Source organism: Athene noctua, chromosome 9 (assembly GCF_965140245.1).
Source record: "Athene noctua chromosome 9, bAthNoc1.hap1.1, whole genome shotgun sequence".
NCBI lineage: Eukaryota > Metazoa > Chordata > Aves > Strigiformes > Strigidae > Athene > Athene noctua.
In genome coordinates, this window is record NC_134045.1 from 7,993,969 (window position 1) to 8,014,864 (window position 20,896).

The 20,896-nt window shown below is 41.2% G+C and overlaps 1 protein-coding gene across 1 annotated transcript; it reads right to left on the minus strand.

Annotated features, from left to right (window-relative positions):
- Positions 1-1,251: 1,251 nt before the first annotated feature.
- LOC141963800 (galanin receptor type 1-like) lies at positions 1,252-19,142 on the minus strand. The gene is made up of 3 exons (XM_074913458.1): positions 18,435-19,142; positions 16,743-16,808; positions 1,252-1,569 (listed from the first exon to the last, which is right to left on the minus strand). Exons 1-3 carry the CDS (start codon positions 19,140-19,142, stop codon positions 1,252-1,254), a joined length of 1,092 nt encoding a protein of 363 aa, XP_074769559.1.
- Positions 19,143-20,896: the final 1,754 nt, after the last annotated feature.

Sequence of the window (20,896 nt, forward strand, 5' to 3'; positions counted from 1 at the left end):
TTACAGAAATTGTGTGCGTTCTGATGGCTGTAACAGAAGATGCTCTACAAGGTTATATTTGGATATTTTTGTTATGTTTTTTAGGTGTATAATTTGTAGTTTAATTTCTGTAACATTTAAAAACTCAGTAATGTAGGCTTTGAATCTGGAATTGTGTTACAGCTAATCCCATGACAGGTCAGTCTGGATTGCAGCACACAATATTATCAAATTAGACAACACAGTGAAATAATGAAGTTATTTCAGCCATATACTTCTTAATTTTGAAGTAATATGCACTTTATATATTTACAAACAGTAACTCTAAACTCAATACAAATGCTCTAAACTGATTATTGACAAACAGTTTATAAAAAAAAGAAAAACCAAAAAATCCTTTTAGCATTTATATACTGAAGTGGCCAATGAAAAGCTCTAGGTAGATATACTCTGAGAACACTATATTTACCAATAAAGCTTTTTGTAAACATTACTTTCAAACAAAACCACAGTTATTTTAAGCATATATTGAGAAATAGCACTTTCCTACTGTTGTTCACAAAGAGACAGTTACCGGAGCCAGTGATTAACAGCAATAATTACATTCAGGAGCACACAGACATTCAAATCCTGAGATATATAAGCTGATACAGAGCCACCCAATGCAGACATCCACATCACTGACACATGTCATGGCAAAGGTTTTACGACCCAGTAGGTGAGTACTGTAGCAAAACCTTCAAGGAGATCAGAGACCCTATCACAGCTAGCGAGCTAAAAATACGTGTAGCCCGCATATTGTCAAACTTCAGAAACAAAGACATACTCAAAGACTTAGATTGACCTTTTCCAAACTGCTTTTCAGTGCTCTCTAAATGTCCCGTCAGTCATTGTCCACACCCTAGTGACTGTCTACATACATAATTAAGTGCTCTTTTCTTGTCTGTCTGTATTCTACCTTCTGTGTAACTCTCACTTCAGACCTTACGGGCATAACTACAACTGCATATGAGCTCTATCTTACTGGCACTACAAGGACATTCAGATACTTCTGTTGCACATAGCCCAGTGCCTAGCAAGGTACCTTAGGACAAGCTGTGTCAAGTGTCCTAACAGCCAGATGAAAAAATGCCTCCTACCACTCTGGTAATTGGACAAAAGTCCACATTTTTGCAGGCTGCACTGCTCCCTGAAATGCACTTGTAAATCTGTTCTCCCCAGACAGCACCCTTTTCCCTCCTCTTTCTTCTGAAATGTATTTGTGAGCCCAATTTACACGTTAGTGGTGGAGTGCGTGGTAGAGAAGTTCTCCATGCGTATTCTGACCAGTTTCTCAGTGGGAACCGGCTGCAGGAAGAACTTGCAGGTGAAGACTTGCTGACAGGCATTGCGGAAGTTTTCCGAGAGGAAAGCGTAAATGATGGGGTTGATGCAAGAGTTCCCATAGGCTAAGCAGTGAGAGATGATGCGGAAGGTGAAGGAGATGTTGTTCAGGGGAAACTGCCCAAACTCTGCCCACATGGTGATGATGTGGTGTGGCAGCCAGCAGAGCAGGAACACGGTGACCACGAGGAGAACTGTCTGCGCTGTCTGGAAAAGACAAGGTCACATATTAAATGGTTGCAGTGATCAAGTGGGACTATGGTATGGGTTAGTTTGCCTTCCTCTGTCAGTAGTGAAGGCGCCATAACACAGGCAACGCTGACAACTGCCAGGCAGGCAAATTATGACAATATGAAAAAGAATGCTAAGAAACAACCCTCCTCCCTGGAAAGCGAGGATTACCTGGTTTTGGCTCAAGCACATAACTCTATAGGTACTGGGGATAGTGCCCGTAAAATCTCAAACAATGCAGAGCTGCAACAGTAATGCTAGCTATGTTACATGGAAGAGTGGAAATAATACCCCCTAACGTTTGGAGGCTGAGGAACATTAAAGCTATTGAAAATAACTGCAGGGGGTAAGTGGCTGCAAGGAAACATGCCATGAAGAGGAGTAACAAAGACTGACCTGAGGAGAATGACTTTTTCAGTATCTCCCCTCTTATAGGAGAAACCAAGAAAAACAATGCATGAAGGATTATTTTTTTTTAAATATGCGATGCTCTTTGGTTATAAATACTCCTAGCTAGACAATTACCTGAGGGAGGTTCACTGTGCCTGTGGAATCCCAGCCTTTGTGCTGGCTAGGCTAGAGACACGCTCCTGCAGCTCTTGCTCTCCATTTAGGTTGGCCAGCCACCATCTCAAGCTGCCATTTGTAAGTCCCAAAGCTCAACCTGAAGTAAAATTTTCCTGAAAACAGTGTTTTTCGAGGTCACTATCCAAAATGAATGTCAACATGAGATGAGCTGTTGACTGTAGTCGTGGTAGCCACACAGCTGTGTCTGTGCAAGAGGGACAAGGGCTGAGGAACCTGGCGGGGCAGTGTGAGGGTGTGGCTGAGTGCTGCCAGGGTGGGAAGGGTGCGGGGAGAGCAAACACAGACCAAAGGTGGGTGGTATAAGCTGCTTAAGCTATTTTGTGTGAAATTTAGCAGGCTATTTTTATTTGGTTTTGTCCCTTTTGTTGAGGGGGAAGCGGTAGCCTGGGGAGAGGGGCTCAGGCTGTGGGGAACCTGGGCAGAGAGAGCGCTGAAGGCAGAGAGCGGGGTGCCTGTGTTTTGGGGCTGCGAGTCCAGGCTGTCTGCTGTCCCTGAAGCGAACATCCTCACCAGTGTAGACAATCTGACCTATAAATATCACTGTGAAGTTAATGTTCAGGGGACCTGCAGGATGCATACCAAGAAATACCTCAGTCTTTATTGAAGAGGTGTTTCTTCTCTTGAACAAAAACTCCTTGACCTTGTATAGTTAAGGGTGTGTGTTATAACAAAAGTGCTCCTTTTTTTTTTTTTTTTTTTTTTTTTACCTGGAAGTCTTCGAAGAGGATGAAGAATGACTTTTATTTACTGTATGCTACAGAAAATAATATTAAACTGTAAGTTACTTTAACTTCTGTTCTGTAAGTTCCTGAGGCCTGTGGGAGTGGGATCTCATTTTCCAAATTTAAGAAGGCTGAGGGTATTGTTTTTGTCTCACTTTGTACTTCTAGCATACTCAGAGAATATCTAGCAAGGCTTGGAGGATTCTAGCTTGGATCCCTTGAGAGCCTTTCCTAATGTTTTTGTAGGGTTAATTCCACCTAAATTCAGGAGTTTTCAATTCAGGAACATTTTAAAAATATATTTAATCCCTCCTTTTTGGAGTACTGCAGCAGATACACAGCAGGTGGTTTCTTTCCCCTCCCCCCACCTGATTCTCAGCAAAATGTGTCCTTTTCAACACATTTAGTGTTTCTCATCTGTATTTTGCCATTTCAATAAATACAACAATTTGCAAATATGCGGATATTATCCTTCCCCTGCAAGTAGGAGAAAAGCAATGGACAAAAATGAAAACTTGGGCTTCATTTCAGCTTAAGATTTACAGCCTTACTAGTCTGAGTCAACACTTCTGTCAATAATTCCCTTGCATGATTTCAAGTGAATAGTGTGTAATTACTTTTCTAGAACAGGGATAATTTTTCAGTGAACAAACACTCGTTTAATCGGTCGTTATAACAGCTACATCTGGAAGTTGTTTTGTCTGCTAGAGAAGACTTGCAGGATTTCATATCTCATTTTAAAGCACTCTATAGCATTCTATCACTATACCTGTTATGCTAAAATGTATAAATAAAAATGATAAAAACTCAGGTTTACATACATGTAACACCAAAACACCTAAGCTGGAATGATCTTTTAGGAGAGGGAAATCTTTTTTTCAGCCTACCCAAAATACAGCACAAGCAACAGCTGCTGCAAAACCTCTGTATGTTCTTTGATTTCTGCAGCGTTGCACAGCTGGCATGACTTGCCAAATTAAGCATGTCTCCCAGGCACTATTTCAGTGATGACCTGGGTGGCTGCACAGAGCTGGTCTTGGGAACGAGATTTTTTTGGATTCCCATTAAACAGGGAGGTTATTTGCTCCTCTCTTGGTACCCTCTGTGGCTGTGTGCTTTGGGTGAGATGGAAATTGCAGTTTGTGTTAGGAAGTCTGCCTCTCTGTGGCATATGCTTAGGCTTGCTGGAAATATAACATGAGGAAAACAAGAAAATTATGGATACTAGAACTAATGAAGCAAGGTTTCCTAAGGAATTATTTTTAGATGGATTCTCTGGTGCCCTAAAAGACAGTAGTGGTATAACTATCAAATACCTCAGGGTATTTGCAGTCTTTCTCTAGTCAGTAGCTCTCCAGGTACTACTTCTACTTTACCAGGTCCAGATTCTACTTTAGTGATGGCTTTTTCTTTCTGTATCAGTGAGTTAGAAGTCATGTTGTACTGGGTCTGGCTGAGCCAGAATTGGTTTTTCCTTACAGCAGCCCCCATGGTGCTGTGGTTTATGCTGGGAGCTGGCAGGGTGTTGGTAGCACCCTGGTGTTGTGGCTACTACTGAGTGGTGCTTACACAGCACCAAGGCTCTTTCCAACATTCCCTCTTCCCCCCCCCCCCCCAGTGGGACAGGGTGGGCAAGATCTTGTGAGGGGACACAACCAGGAGAACTGACCCAAACAGACCCAAGGAATATTCCAGACCATGTGAGGTCTGCTCAGTATAAAGCTGGGAGAAAGGAGGAAGGGGAGGGTCACCCTTGGTCCTTCAAGGCAACCACTCTGCGTATGGGAGCCCCACTTCCTGAGAAGGCCCCACATCGCCTCTTCATGGGAAGTAGAGAATAAATCTGTTTTCTTTTTTTGCTTCTGCGTGCGGACCTTTGCTTTGCCTATATTAAAACTGCTTTTGCTTTACCCACAAGGGTTGGTTGTGGGTTGGTGTGTTTTGTTTTTTTTTTTTACCTATCCTATTTTCTTTCCCCTCTTTGCCCTGTTGAGAAAAAGGGGGAAGGAGGAGAAGTGATAGAGTGACTTGGTTGGGTACCTGGCATTTAGCCAAAGTCAAACCACCACACACGTTCATGAATGTATACTGGCTAACAGGGGGCTTCTGTATTGCAGACTACCTACCAAGATCACCTTCTGGAGATGATGGCAGCATGGAGAAATGACAGCATGCTCTGGGGAAGAGTGGAGTGACACGCTTCATAGCAGAAAGAATATAAGGTGATTAGATATTGGTGCATAACATTCCGTACTGTAACAACTGATTGCAGTCCTATACATGAGAATAGTGGGAGACACTGTTAAAATATTTATAAACAAGTCTTATGTTTGTAACCTGTCTTGTTCAAAGGGGTTGGAGATATGGGGTGAAACTGGAGGAAATCTGTTTGTCTTCCAGGTTTTCCTGTTTCCCTTTAGTAGCTGCCCTATAATGACCCTGAAGTTTTACAAGATTATTTAGAACTTTAAAAACTTTTTAATTATTTTAAAATCTTAAAATACTTCAAAAGCCATTTGCAGCTCTAAGATTCTGCTATGTTTATATGTCTAGATATAGTTCTTTATTATGTATCTAGCTAGGGCTTACTTTATCTAGACAATTGGAGTTAGATCAGGACCTTCATATTATGCTGACTTTCCTAAGTAACAGTATTAAAATCTGCTGAATGTGAAGGCACAGCAGAATTCTAATTATAATTTATAACATACATATAATCTGATCTTATATCTCAGTGAATCCCACTAAAGTATATTCTGCTTGCTAGAACAGTAGTAATGTGGGGGAAGGCTAAAAGGTGCTTTACATGGCAACGGCTTTTTCTTGTTTAAGCCTGCAGAAGAATCAACCGTGTGATAAAGAGGGGTTTTCTCTGTGTTGGACAGGCACAGATGCTTTGCTCTGTTTACACAGGGCCTGCAGCAATGATCTCCTGCAGTAAAAACATATGATTATTGAAGTGGAAAATGTGTTTGGATGTGAGCTAGAAGCACCACCTTCACTTGTCTTAGTTATGTTAACAAGCCAGTTAAATCTGTTAACCTGTCTAGGAAGATGCTATTGCATCAGATCAAGATCTCTGTGTGGGTAAGAGAAAACATTTGCCTACAGTACAAGTGGGAGAAAAAAAAAAAAAAGGGATTTCTGTCAAAGAGGTCTCCTAAGTAGGTTTGCATTAATTTTGAAAGGCAATAACCCGGGGGTTCCTCCTATACCTGGCATACTTCAGGTGCTTCCTTTTTTTGTTTACTAGAATGCTGTCTGACATACAAGGTCACAAAGCATGTTTCCATGTGAGTGAACAACCAGCTTTCAAATGTCCTCAAACTGGTCACACTGGCAACTGGGTGCTGTCCTTAAAAATATACTGGTATGATTAGAAGTGGATGGAATTGAAAGACACAGACATAGTGGTTCTGAGGGGTCTAGCTTGCCTATGTGGTATGATGGGTACTAAAGAAATTATTAATAAACAAGTCTCAGCTTTCACCAGCAATAATGGTGCTACTTTTTTACCCTCTATCAATGTTAAGTAGCTTAGGCTTGTTACCGAGGCAACCTTTCATAGCATCCTTCTGCTTAAATTAGGGGGCTACAAGCACTGAAATATCCTTTTGAATAAGGGATAGATACCTAGATTCTTTTTTTTCTTTCATTATGAAATAACAAACCACACAATTAACATAGGGCTGGGTGTTTTAAAAATGGTTTTGCAGTTGCTATGTATTAGCACAAAGCTGTTTCTGAAGTCCAGCTATTTGGGATTTTGGAGATGGAAAACATAGACAATACTAGAGCAATAATATACGTGACTCAAGAAACATGTTTTGGAAATGGATCTTGTGTCTGTTTTTTCAAGTTAGCGAATATCCAGTTAAGATAGAGAAAACTGAAATAAAACATTGTGTTTGGTTTTTAATGTGGTAACTTTGCTGTAGCTAAAACCAGTGTTAACATAGACTGTGACCAGCTGTGGAGGACTTATCCCAACAGCTTGTGTACCGTTCGGGTTTGTTCAGTGGGCTACAATAATTGGCATAGTTACTAGATAACTGTTGGTCTAGCTGTGCCCAGTTATGCTAGCCTTCTGGTTCACCTCCAAAGGTTCAACAGGCCCATAACAGACATGTACAATGGCCACTACTGGATTATCTAACTCCTAGAAGTCTTTCAAGCAGCTCCACAAAATAACTTAGTGCATTATATGTTGTACAGACAAAGTAAGTGTGCTTAAGTTATACAGTGAATCAATAGCATGGTGGGAAATGGAGACTAGGAGATTCACAAATTTGTTTGTCAAATAAGTAAACTTCTCTCTCAATTCCCCCCTTACTGTTTCTGACATGCACAGGTTGCCTAGAATTTACTTGCTTATTCATTTGTTATCTTTATAGGTGATTTGACTCTCATTTGTGCTTTCCTGCTTTTCTTTGTTTTCCCTTTGACATCTTTTCAGCCCTGGCCAAGTTATTTCTTGCTTTTATCCTTTCCCTGTCCTTCAAAAAGCAATGGGAAATGTGTTAAACCCTTTTTGGGGGAGATGCTTTATTCTGGAGAATGATGATGTCTTTAGCATTGTATTGGTTTTGGCTGAGATAGAGTTAATTTTCTTCACTGTAGCTAATATGAGACTGTTTCAGATTTGTGTGGAAAACAGCTTTGGTAATACAGAGATATTTTCATTATTGCTGGGCAGGGCTTACACAGAGCCAAGGCCTTTTCTGCCTCTCACCCCACTCCACCAGCGAGGAGGCTGGGGGTGCACAAGAATTCAGGAGGGGACACAGCTGGAACAGGTGACCCCAGCTGACCCAGGGATATCCCAGACCATATGGCATCACGCTCAGCATATAAAGCTGGGGAAGGAGGAGAAAGGGAAGTGTTTGGAGTGATAGTGTTTTGCCTTCCCAAGTAATTGTGACTCATCATAGAGCGCTGCTTTCCTGAAGGTGGCTGAACACCTGCCTGCCCATGGGAAGTGGTGATTGAATCCCTTATTTTGCTTTGCTTGAACATGCAGCTTGTGCTTTACGTATTAAATTGTCTTTGGCTCAACCCACAAGTTTTCTCACTTTTAATCTTCTGTTTCTCTCCCCAGCCCCACTGGGGAGTGACTGTGTGGTGCTTAGTTGCCAGCTGGGGTTAAACTGTGACAAGCATTTGTTTGTGTTTGGAGCTGTTGTCCTTGATAAGCTTCTAATGAAGCTGCCTCAACTTGTCAAGGGCAAAATAAAGTATCTGACTCATTACAGGGCAATCTTAAAGTATTCCATGGACTTACCTTTTTTGACAGAACTACCTAATACATTAGATGAATAAACATTTCTGAGATTAAAATATATGGTGGACAGAGCAGCCTAAAGGTAGAGAGCTTGTCACTTTCCTGATCTACTCATAGTTTGAGAGAGCTAGCTGCACATCTGTTTTCAGAGCTGATCAGACCATCCATTTGTACTGTGTACCTCAGCCACAGAGAAATGGGAAAGAACGTTCAATGAGGTTTTTATTAAACAGTACATTCACCCTGCAGAAAAACTGGGCTTCATTAGTGGACAACTGCTGTTTTCTAAATATGGTGTTAAAGTTTTTTTCATTTTGCTTCCGTGATTCTGAAAGAAGAAGCATAAAGAAGCCTATGCCTATATCTTATCAGCAAACAACAACTGGCCCTTCCTTTATTACTGCTCTGTGGGAGGATGTGGGATATAATGAATTTGTTTTGGACCTTGGGTCATCCTTCCCTTTATTCTCAAAACTAGTTTCAGTTAATAATGTTCTGCTGTGACCCCAAAGGGAGGCTTATTCTAGCTAGTGCTGCTGCTTCTCACCATACTGTACTTTTCAGCCTTTTTGTGTGAGCTGGGACTTTTCTCTTGACTTCTAATACAAAACCTATCTGATGATGTGATTTACTGATATTTTTTTCTCTTGTTATGCTCTTCTATAACTTGTATCTCCTTTTCCCTAAAGTTTGAGAGAGAAGTGGTGCATGTTTTGATTGCCTCAGAGTTGATTTGGGTAAGCTACAGAGTTTCAGACTTGGCTATACATTGTACTTTTACTGAAGTGAAGGCTTGGCAAAAAAAGTAGTGACCCATGGTGCCCTAAGCTTTTGCTTTTAGATAGTGCAGGTACACTGTGTCAGTGTCCAGGAAGGACATGTGGATTAGCAGTGTCTACCACTGTACTGCTGGAGGTACTTACCAACTTCTGAGGAAAACAAGTTTCTGTGGCTTCAGATTCTGGGATCCTCTTTTTCCTAAGACAGAAATCGGTCAAGAGCATCTCTTTGCTCAAGTCACTTTTTAAGCTAACGTGCAACTGAAACCTGTCAGCTTCTTCTCTCCTGATGTCAGGTTGTTCTCTACTTTGTTCACAAATCTGACTCCCCCGATGCATTTGCCAATATCCTTTTCCTTTCTACCCATGAATTCTAACGGAAAAGAAAGGTTAGATCAAAGCACAGTTTGATCTCCAGAGATGTGCTTATAGTTTAGTGATAAATGCACAATGTTTCAAACAGCTGATTCAAAAAACACCATACCTATTCTTAACTAACTTAATGTTGGGTAGCAGCTTCCTCTGCTTCAGAGCACTTTTCACTGTCCTTTGGGGTTTTTTTGTTACACTTAAGTGTAATAATACTCTTCAGTGGTCTGAAAATCACACTGAAAGTGCTCTTTTTCATTGTCTGTGTTTTCTTTCTTGCAATCAGAGATGGCAGTTGGCTGTCATGAAGAAGAGGAGGGATTGAAGCAAATGGGGTTTCAGTTGTTATCAGTTCATTTTGGTGACATGCATTGTGCGCTAAGAGGTGTACTCTTCATTTCCCAGCAGCTTGCTTGCACTGTTCTAACTGGTCATTTGCACATCTCTCATTGTGTGATCATGTCACTGATCTCCTCTGTTGATGCTCTTAATTCTAATTTTGTATTCATAAATGTCTTTGAGCATTATGATATTCCTATCATTCACTAATTGGTAATGATGCTTTCTGTTCCTGCTGCCCTAGGCTTAAGTAATTAGGAAAACAACTTGCAGGATTTCACTTCTGATTAATATTCTTTTGCTGGATCCCAGGATCTCCAATACTCATTTACTGTACTTAACTGTTGTTCAAGTGCCAAGGCTTTGAACATCACATTCATTAATTCTATATGAAAACCTTCTATTTTTGTGAACAGAAGACAAAGAAATAGTTCAGCATATAGGAAAGCATTACACTGCAACTTCTGTCTGTCTCTCTTGGCCAAAGTGTTCAGGAATAACTGTCTACCTTGAAGGAATTCTGTATGTTTTACCTCAAGCTGTTATATGACCTTCAAAATGCAGTGCTCCAGGGAGTGCCCCAAATCAGCTCTGAATGTATTTGTGTTTACTTAGTTCTGGGAGGAATGAACAGCTAATTTGCATGTATGTAAATGTAAGGTGGTGAAAACATGAGCTGAGGAAGAAAACAGCTTCACAGAGACAGCTGTGCTTTGAACTGGCCATTACAATTTTGGGACAAGATCGTGGACTTACAGTTTTGTGAACAGCTTGGTTCTCAACTAGTGGTTAGAGGGGAAATTTTTTAAAAAGTAATAAAATACGGCAAATAAAATTTTAGGAATTATTAGGAAAGGAATAGAAAACAAAACAAGAGACACGGCTCTCCCAGCAGGTAAGCATGGTTCACCTTTCTATTGCAGCGAAACAGTGCTAATTTGTTAGCTTTAAATGGCTCAGTTGGTTTGTTCATTGGAGCTTTTGGCCTCAAAGGTTCCACAACTCCTACTGTCCTTTCAAGGGAGCTTGCAAAATAACTGTGAAATTCACATTCCCAGAAACGTTCTTAAACCTGAAAGAGCACTTCAGATTGTTCAGTTTGCAAGTCTTGTTATTTGTTCTTTAATGATGTACAGGACAAAACTGAGTAAACCTTAAGAACCCTGGGGCTTTCCAAAGGCCAGTAAAACACCACAGGGCCATTTCATGATCCGAATAGACCTTGGTTTGCATTAATTTCCGTTGTTAAGTCATCTTATTTACTGCAACCATACATTCAGAGTTCCTAGGACTGGGTTCTTACGACACACCGTCAGACAGGGAATTGTTAACTTTCCTTGGACCAAATTACAGACTTGCTGTACTCTGCATAATGCAGGAAGGAAGTAATGGAACTGAAATATATTTTTATTTGTGATAGAGGGGTCCACAGGATTTCTTAGCATGTGGTCTTGCTGGCTGGCCTCAGGAAATTATTATCCAAAGCTGCAAGAGGAATCCTGCAGCATCACACCATCTCAGTTTTAAGGTTGGCAATCTTGTAGAGCTAGTATGGCATTAAATGGGGAAACAAGCTCTCATGTATCTCTTCTGCCATCTCTGTCATAGTTCATCATGCAGAATTTCAGCCTAAACTTGCAAAAGTCCTAAACTTATTCCTTGGTCTAATGCATAGAATGAAATCCACACTGGAACCCCAGGTATATCTTGTGGCAATGTTGTCCAGGAGACAACACAGGGTCTTCAGATCCTGTTGAAGTGAAGCCTGGCATTTAAGACTTATTTAGAGAAGGTGCTTTGTATACCACTGTATGCTGGAAACTTTTTGACAAGGCTCCCTTGAGGGGAAATTGGGTGGCAGTGCCACTCTGTTTTAGATGTATGTGTCAGAGCTCCTCTTAACCGCACAGATAGCTAAAAAACTTAAAATTGGTTTAACTTTTAACTGGGGTTTGTTTCCATACTTGGGTAGCAGGGAGTAGGCGCGCTTGCCTGCATGGGCAGCTCTGCTCAGTCCCCGGGCAGCCGCTGCTCCTCAGCTGGGTGCAGACAGGGAGCACCAGGTAAGCCTGTACGGAAGGCTGGGCACAGCGCTGGGGGCACAGGCACTGGGAAACCATGCTGTCAGGAAAGGGCAGGAGGAAGTGGTAGAGAAAATACACGAGAGTTCTTAGAATAACAATTTTCTAGTATGGTAGTTCATTAAGCTTTGTTTCCATGGGTTTGATTTATTAAAAAAAACAATAAAAGGCTTTTTTTTTAAGAAAAAGGCATCTGCTTTTTAGAAAAAAAGATACTTTTTTAGAAAAAAATAAACTCTTTCTAAAAATAATCTTTAGAAAAACAGCAACTGCTGTTACAATATGCCCTTTAAAGGGAGAGGTTGAGCTACAGTACCAAGTATCTGGGCTCCAGTAAAATACTTCACATGCTTAAATTCAGTTTTGCTACAGCAATGCAACCGGGAAAGTCAGACATATAGTTGCACACCACTATGACTGTTCATTTGGCCATGCTATCATCATCTCTTTAGAAACAGCCCTAGGTCTGCATCTAGCAGTTTCTCTCACTTGTTCTGTAAATGTTGGCCTTGCTGAGATTCACATGTTGTTTTCCAGGTGCCCAGGATATATTAACAGCAGATAAAATACTGACTCCTCTATGACCTTTCAGGTGGCTTGAATTGGGATTTGTCCCTTAATACTTCTTCACTGGATGCATTTCTGTGTTCCATGGCTCAAACTAAGTGAATTAGGATGATGTCTCTTCTGCCTGTTATCAGTGTTTACAGGATCTGGGGACAGAGGGAATGAGACTATACTAAGACTCCAACAAGGTCAGTGAAAGCTATAGGTCCAGAAATAAGTCATGATATTTTAAAAAATCTTACCCAATATTACTGGGTTTTTTAGAAGCAGCCTGTGATGGAGAATAATAGCAATGTGATATCAGCCAGCATGAGGAATGCTGTTTATGAGAAGTCCCTTCCCTAAGCTCTATGGCATTTGCTTTGTTTCTTAGTTATGTTTTATCTTGAAGCATTCTATCTTGAGGCATCTGTATAACACAAAAGAGACCTTATAGTTTCTGAAAATCTGAATGACAAAACAAACTGTTTGCAGTGGTAACATGGGCAACCATTTCACTGAAAAATCTTGTTCAGCAAGGACTGTGAGTCTGCAGTTTGATTCTTTTGAGACTTTTACTCATGTATGTAGGCCAGATGAACTTAGTGAGATCTGAACAAACAGTTGTTTGCAAAATTTACTCTTTATCTGTTAAAAAACCCCAAACAACAAAACAAAACCAAAACAACCCCAAACCTCCAAACCAAACAGACAACAAAACCCAAACAGACCAAACCCAAAACCTCTTCCCTTAGGGGTGGGAGGAGCATAATATTTCAAGTGTCCTGCTTTCTTGAAATTATAGGAATGAAGTAGAAACTGAGTGGTTGTAGTCTTTTTTTACTGGCATGACACTTTGTATTCCCTATCAGTGTGGTAAAGTTACACACCAAATTAACAGATATGAATCAGGTAATTTTATCACCTTGTATTGGAAGACTGTGTTACATTTTCTTTTGATAGATCAAGGCAATTAGGGTTTAGCCACTGAAGTCACAGATGTATTTCAGAGGAAGCTAGATGGTTTGTATATGCTAAATTAGCCTTTCAAACATGGAGCAAGATTCGACTGTCAAACATCTTTGAGCAAAATAAGCAAAAGCTGTTCACTTAATCTCTGATGAAATTTATGAATTAAATTGAAACAAAATTAATAACAGTCCAATTAAGTACATATGAAGGAAGCTAATTTAATAGAGCTGACATGCACATATGAATTTCCTATTAGGCTCTAATGTGAAGTGCTCTTAAGAAGAACTGCTTTAAATGATTGACACTCAATGTGTTTCAAGTATACTGTGAAAGTGTATGCAGGAATTGAGTGTGTCCGCAACCTACCCAAGAAATAGTCCTTATAATGTGCTAAGAGAAGTGGTTGAAACAAAAAAATACTTTAAATAGGTATACCAAAGATGCTGCCTGGCCTGCAGAAAGGCTAGATGAGCAATTTCTACACAGAAGGTGCTGGAAGGAGACAAACTGTGGAAGATGATGTGCGTGGATAGAGGAATGTATTTGATTTTTCTTTCATGTGAAGGGACCGCCTATTTAAATAGGCCTAACTGTGCCAAATGGAACAAGAATTGCTACAGGGCACTTCAGAATTATGGCCAGGGAAATACTTAAGGGGAGGGAGGAAGAAGTGCTATACCATTAACTTGTTTGAACAAGTAAAGTCAAAGGTATTTTTTTAAGGTTGGTCCTCTCAGCCATATCTAATCAGGAAACCCAAAGCTGAAGAAACTGTAGAGCTGTTTTTCATCTAACTCTACAGGTCAAATCTGAAAACAACACAGATACATTTGAAAAAAATGACTGTCATAAATGAAATTCTGTATCTTACTGCTTTATGGGAAAATGATGGTAGTAACTTTCAACTGTTGGTAGCATTCTCTTCAAATATAGCAAAGAAATGGTAGTGTGCCATTTGTATATAGGTAAGGAAAGGCAGGAGGGGAATTTAAATCAACCAAACTGTTTAGGGATTTGTTGATGATTTTGAGACCTAAAGCAACTTTTCAAACTTGTGAAGCCATGTAATTATTCTATGCAAAATGACAGTGCTTCTTAACACTTTATCGCTGTATTTTACATAAAATTATTAACAGATCTTGGTTGCCTTTTCTCATGGCAGCTGTTAAGCACTCTGACCATGCGTTCTGCTTGTAGTCTGCACTATCTGACTCAGAAATTATACTCTTTGGTCTCAAATTTTAATTTGCAGTGTGTCTGTAGCAGCATCAGCATTCATCAGAAGGTCAGTAGGCAAAAAAAGGTGTGGTGTTCTTCAATACAGTCTGTTTCATCTAGGTCTGGTGGTGTTCCTGCAGCAGGCAATACATAGCATCTAATTCTTGCATTATTTATTGCCTTAGAAAAGGTGATTTTAAAAGAATGTTTATCAGAACCTACTTGAAATTAGATGAGCTGGACTAATAACATTAATCTCAATGTGGTTCAGGAACAAGCAGCTGAACAAAGTGTATTTGTGAGGTGTTACGCTTACTTTGTGAACTCAGGAACTGAACAAAGAAAACATTATCAAAAACACTCTAAGGGGAAAGGGGAAGTAACTCCCATCAAGGAAATATTGTGTATGGTATATTATAACTTCTACAGTCATCTTGAGATAATATTGCAAAGATCAGTTGAGCTCTATCCTTATGGGTGGTCTAGGTGCAAGATCAATTATTGATTGATAGTCATAAGTATATTACCAACAAAACTGTGTATGTTAATGAATGTAACGAACCAGTAGAAACTAAATATAATCTATAGTTAAAACTGGTTAGGATTAGGCATAAAGGACTGGCAAAATCTCTTGTAACAGCTCTAAATCAACTAGAAGCAGCACAGATCATTGGAACATTAGCACAGTATTGCAGAGGAAACTCCTGAAAGATAGTATTATTTTTGTATGAAAAACCCTTGAGTTTTGTTTGAGATGCTACCATAGCTGCTGAAGTGCACAGTTAACCTGTTAAAGTACCTCTGCTTTTTTCTGAAAAGGTTGATCATGAAGACATCTGGTGTTGATGAGAACTGTACATTTTTCTGTGATACCTTAGCTGCATACAGAACTTTACCCTACTAAGACTGGTTTCTTTCTGAGATAAGGAGCAGATGGCTAGGTAATGTTTAGGGATATGCCTTTTTGTCTCCATTACAGTAAGTCTTGTTGGCAAAAGAGAAATCAATAGAGGTACTGGTTCAAGTTATTATGAGATATAACTGCAGCATGCTGAAAATCCAGTATCTTGAATTCTTCATCTTGAGTGATCTAGATTTATAGTGGGGTCCTGTAATGTTAGTGAATAAATCACTGGACACAACATGTCATGGCCAGAGGTGATTCTGTGTTTCATAACGTGTAGCTTGTTGCACCTGTGGTACCAGTGTCTGTCTCTTTTTTGTTGAAGTCATGTCAAAGCTTTGATTTCTGTGTCTTGCACTCTTTTCAATCAAATGGCCATGTTTGCTGTAATGACCCTCACTTTTGTCATGGACAGAATCATGGCAACATCTTGCAGGGCTGCCCTAATGTGGCAGGTAGATGCTGAAACTGGCCAGTGCATTGATTGAGAGCAAATTGAAGCATTCCCTACTCACCTCCACTGGCTGTGCCATCTGCTCGGAGGTGCACACACTGCTCATTTGGGTTGTACAGATGCTGTGCTGCTGGCACAGACTGTGACCTGACTGTCCTATCAGCAGCTAATGATAGTACTCCATTGCTTCCTGCCTTTGACTAGCCAGATAGCCTACAGTGTCACTTACCGCTGCACACTCAGCAATTATAACATTTTTGACTGAAATAGCACTTTCCCCTTCATGTCAGGTAAATCTGATGTTGCATCGTTGAAGTCAGTGAGTTTTGCTACCTGAAAACTTCTATTAATAATGGCTTATTCACTCTAAGATTCTTAGACAGAAAAAAAAATAATCTATCCTTAATGTTTTTCCCAGTAAATACTGGCAATTCTGCTTATTTCATGTAGCTTGAGCCAGGGATAAATGTGTTCTTTGGCTTGCAAAGGGATCAAACCAGGATCTGAATCCACAACCTACTTAGATGCAACCCCTAAGATCTTAAATGCAAGCGGCAGCAAAACTGAAGTACTTAATTTTCAGAGTTCTTTATGTATTTTACTATTAGTTTGCTGAGGTGTACTCAAAGCACCTAGATATTTTATAGTCAAAGTATCTTACTAGCTGCCAATGTAAAAGGACCATATTTGTGGGATTCTATTATAGTACAATAAATCAAAAGGCGGTCCAGCAGGCATGTATATAGAGATCAATATAGCATTTCAATATGTCAACATGAATTCTGAACCTGAGCTTCAGTATGCGGATGAAGCTTGAAAAGGCTATTAGTTATTTCAGAAACCTGACATACCTATTATATTGTAGTCAGTGTACAGATAAAACCAAAGATCTTTACCTTCTTCTTTGATCTTTGAGACCTCTTGGAAATGTTCTTTACTTTCGTATGGAGATGATATAAAACCTTGGAGGGAAAAAAAAGGAGCAATATATTGAATGGGAAATTTAATTGTGTATTTGTACTTCTCATACAAGCACCAGAAAGTAAAATAACTGTTTTAGCATGACTCCAACCAAAGTTGAATTTGATGCTTTGAGACTTTTAATTCTAAGTCCTCCACATTCTTTCTCCTTCAAGAAACAAGATTTGGAAAAAGCATTAAACCTGCTATGCTTCCAGAAGATGTGGTTTAGCATATATTAAGAGCTAAGCTGGCAGTATGTTGAAATCCACAGGAGCCTTTCCACGGATTTTGAATTTTAGATTGTGCCTCAGATTGTATACATTCATTCTCTAGGCTGATTATATACACAGGCAGAGAGCAGGCTGCCAGTACTGTGCTCTGGTGTGGCTGTCCTGCTGCTCCTGAACGCAGCACTAACAAATGGGGCAGGCACAGGGAGTTCTCCTTTCAGAGGGAGAGTCATAAGAAATGTTAGAGCACTGTAGGGAAATTCTCGGTTAACAACATCTAGATCAAGCTTTTGAAACGTGATTACAGCACAGTGGTAACCTGGCAATGTTTATACTTTAGCCTTTGGAGCTAACAGACTAAATTTTCTAAAGCAACTAATGAACTAAAAAATGCCTCTAAATCCAGTTTACCTTCCAGTTGCTGCTGTGCTCGACTAGGGCAGTGAGGGGACAAACAGCTGGAGCTACAGTGACAGGAGTTAAGAGCTCTAGTGTCCTTTTCCTCTTGTGACAAGCAAGGCCTGAGTTTTAGAGATTTTTAGCTTCAATCTAAGTGCATTGTCCCGTCCTTAGCACTGATGATAGCAGAACAGGTCAGTATTGAAAGTAATGTGGTGGGGTTTTTATTAAACAGACATGAACTTAATTTCCAGGAAAACTTTTCCTAAGAGGGTAGGCCTGCAACTGACTAGTGACAAGGAAGCCCAGTCGCTAGTAGTCCCATGGCACTCTACAATAGGGTATTAGTTCATAATTCACAGAAAATTTATTCGGCCTGCTAGCACAACTCACAGGCTTACTATCAGTCTTAAACATGCTAAAGATCAATAAGGAGAAACCAAAAATTGGAGCAATAGCAATCCACAAGAAGAAAGGCAGAGATTTCTTGCTGAATAGAAATCTGATCCCAGGATCTCATTTTGCAAGTCTTTGCAAGACAGTGTCTGAGCTTTGTGTCAAAAAAAAAAAAAAAAAAAGAGAGAGAGAAAGGAAAGAAAGAAATCTGGGTGATGTCTTTATCTAATACAGTTTCTGTACACTTACTGCATAATTTTTCCTCCATGGGTTTTTGCTCTTGCCAGGAACAAAGATTTGTTATCAAGAAAGAACAAACTGAAAAGTAGGGAAAACAGCAAGAGTCTTTAGGGGATTTGGGTGTCGGGATGGGTGTCAATTTAGCAGTTGTAATGTTTTCAGTGAGCTGGTATAATTTCATTCTCTGTTTTCCTTCCCTCCCCCTGCCTCAGAGAAGTATTCTAAATATACCAGGAAAGAATATGGAAAGGATTGGATCTATTGTTGTCTGGGTAGCTTGAGTGTACATATCCAAGCCACCAAGAGTCTGGGAGTGATCTTTCCCTACATTTAAACATTATTTGCATCCCTCTCACCCACCTTGGCATAGCAGCAGGTGATGAGCACCAGGGGCAGGAGGTATCCCACCAGCAGGATGGTAATCTTGTACATCTGCTTGGCTGTTGAACCATTTGCCCAGTGCTCCCAGCAGAAGGAGCTGTTGGGTGCTTGCTGATGACCACTCATGAGGCTCTGGTGCTGGGCCACAGGGATGGCAATGAGTAGTGAGAGCAGCCAAATGACACCCACCCCTAGGGCAGCATTGCGCTTGCTGCGGATGCAGGGTGAGCGCCTGGCATGGACCACAGCAATGTATCTGTCCACAGACATAGCCACCAGAGTAAAGATGCTGACCAGCATTGTTGCCATGGCCAAGTAGTGAACACACTTGCAAAAGAAGGCACCGAAGACCCACTCTGGCAGGGAGTAGATGGTGGCCTGGAAGGGGACGCAGAAGAGCAGAAAGAAGAAGTCTGCAATGCTCAAGTTCAGGATGAAGATGTTGGTAGCACTGCGTGATGGGCGTCCCCCAGGTCGGAGACGCCCCAAAACAACAAACACCAATGTGTTTCCCACCATTCCCAGGAGGAAAATCAACCCAAAAACCACCGGTACAATCACCACCTCCGGGCCACCCCTGGTTGCTCCTGACCAGCATGTTGGGGTCCCTGTTTGATTAGTCTCGAGGCTGCATTTGCTGGTGTTGGCTCCAATGGAAAGCACAAAGTTGTCTTCCTGCTCCTCCATGGTTCCTTGGAAGGCAGGGAGCAGTCACTGTAGCCCTGACTGCTATTGGGCAGGTCTGTGTTTGTCAGTGGTGGCCAGAGGCTGAATGCTTGGGTTTTCCAGGCTCTGTGTCTTTCCTTTGGGGAGCAATTCTCTTCAGATGATTCTTCCAAGCTGTCTGTCTCTGGTGCAGGTTCTTGCAGGAACTGGCAAAAAAGGGAAATTTTTCTCACCCAAGACGTAACTGCAGGGTTGGCAGCTGGTGCTGCTCATGTGGCAGAGTAAAAGTCCGTGCCAGAAGGGCTGAGGATGAGGCTGCCCTGGGAGCCTGGAGCAGAGGCGAAGCGGCTGCAGCTCGGGTTCCTCATGCCCCTCCTCTTCTGCTTCCCTCCCACGCCAGTCCCTGGATCTGTGGCTGTCATACCTGCTTTCCCGGCTCTGCTCTGAGCTGTAGCAGAGAGAACAAACGCTGTCTGTGACCTGAGCCCTTCAGAAAATAGCCCCCGATCAGCTCTGTCCCCATACATTACTACTCAGGAGGGGAGGAGCAGAGCAAAAGCAAGTTCTCATCCAAAGGGATGGGTCAAGCAGCAGCTGCTGAGCGATAAAAGTGTGCAGTTCCGTGAGGAGCAGCATGAGGAGGAAAAAAGGCTTAAATATGTTTTCTATCAACAGAGCAGGATTTTTTTTTTGTTGTTTTGTAGTCTTTAATGTGCTCATATTAGAGCATAACGCAATCTGAATAGTTGTGTTTTCAGCACAAAAACCTGGGAGAGCCTTAGATTCAGCAGCTGGGTCCTGCCACTTCTTGGATATCTGCCCAAATTCTTTAGTGCCTGAATATTCAGAGATCTTGTTGATCCTGCTGTAAAGAAGTTCTGGGTTCAGCCCAGTAGTGCCAAGAGCACCTGCACCAGAAAAAGAAAAGTTCAGTCTTGGTAGTTGTGAGCAGCTGTAATATTCCCTGCCAGGGAACAGAGATATAGATTAAAAAAAAAAAAAAAAAAAAGTTTTATTAAGGATTAATAGTTTAGTTATTGTGGTTTTTATGTTTACTTACAGAAACAGCATATATGTTTTAAAAGGCACTAAGTAACTTGGTTTTAATGGTCTGTTTCCTCATGTTTCTTATGGAATTCTGTGAAGTCTAAGGGCAGTAAGGAGGGAATAAAGATAGGCAAACATTAACAGTACCTGCACACAGTGATTTATGCATGCAGGACAGCTTCTTGAATAGAAGAGTACACATCTCTGTTTTCCATGGTTACAAGTCTAGGCACTTGGTCAGAGTGGGCGAGCACTTGCTCCTGTGGATGTGAGGGTCAGGCTGGAGGGAGCCCCTGAATTTCTGAAATAAAGATCAGTAACTGAGAATTGCCCTGCTCTGTGACTTGTTCCTAAGCTCTTGTTGAGAGACATTAGTGCTGCCTTCCTTAGCGGGCTCCAATACACTCTTGTTTAAAACCTGTTATGAAGCTAGATTCCTTATTTCTCCCCATAGTTTTGAGGCTAGTTACACGGGATGAGGTGGGAAGTGGCCAGGGAGTAAAGGATGTCTAAGTTGCAATGGAAAAATCTACTCCCGTGGCGCGCCGGTGAGCAGATGTCTGTGCCTGGATGCCACCTGCAGCTCTCTTGGTCGTCTGCGGCCCGGCGGCCTTGCGAGCTGTGGCACAGCACCTCGGACACCATTAAGCCTTCCAGTCCCCCAGACCTCCTGTCTGCTTGGGCTCTCCGCCCTCAGCTTGCCGCCAGCTTGCAGCGCACCACGTCCC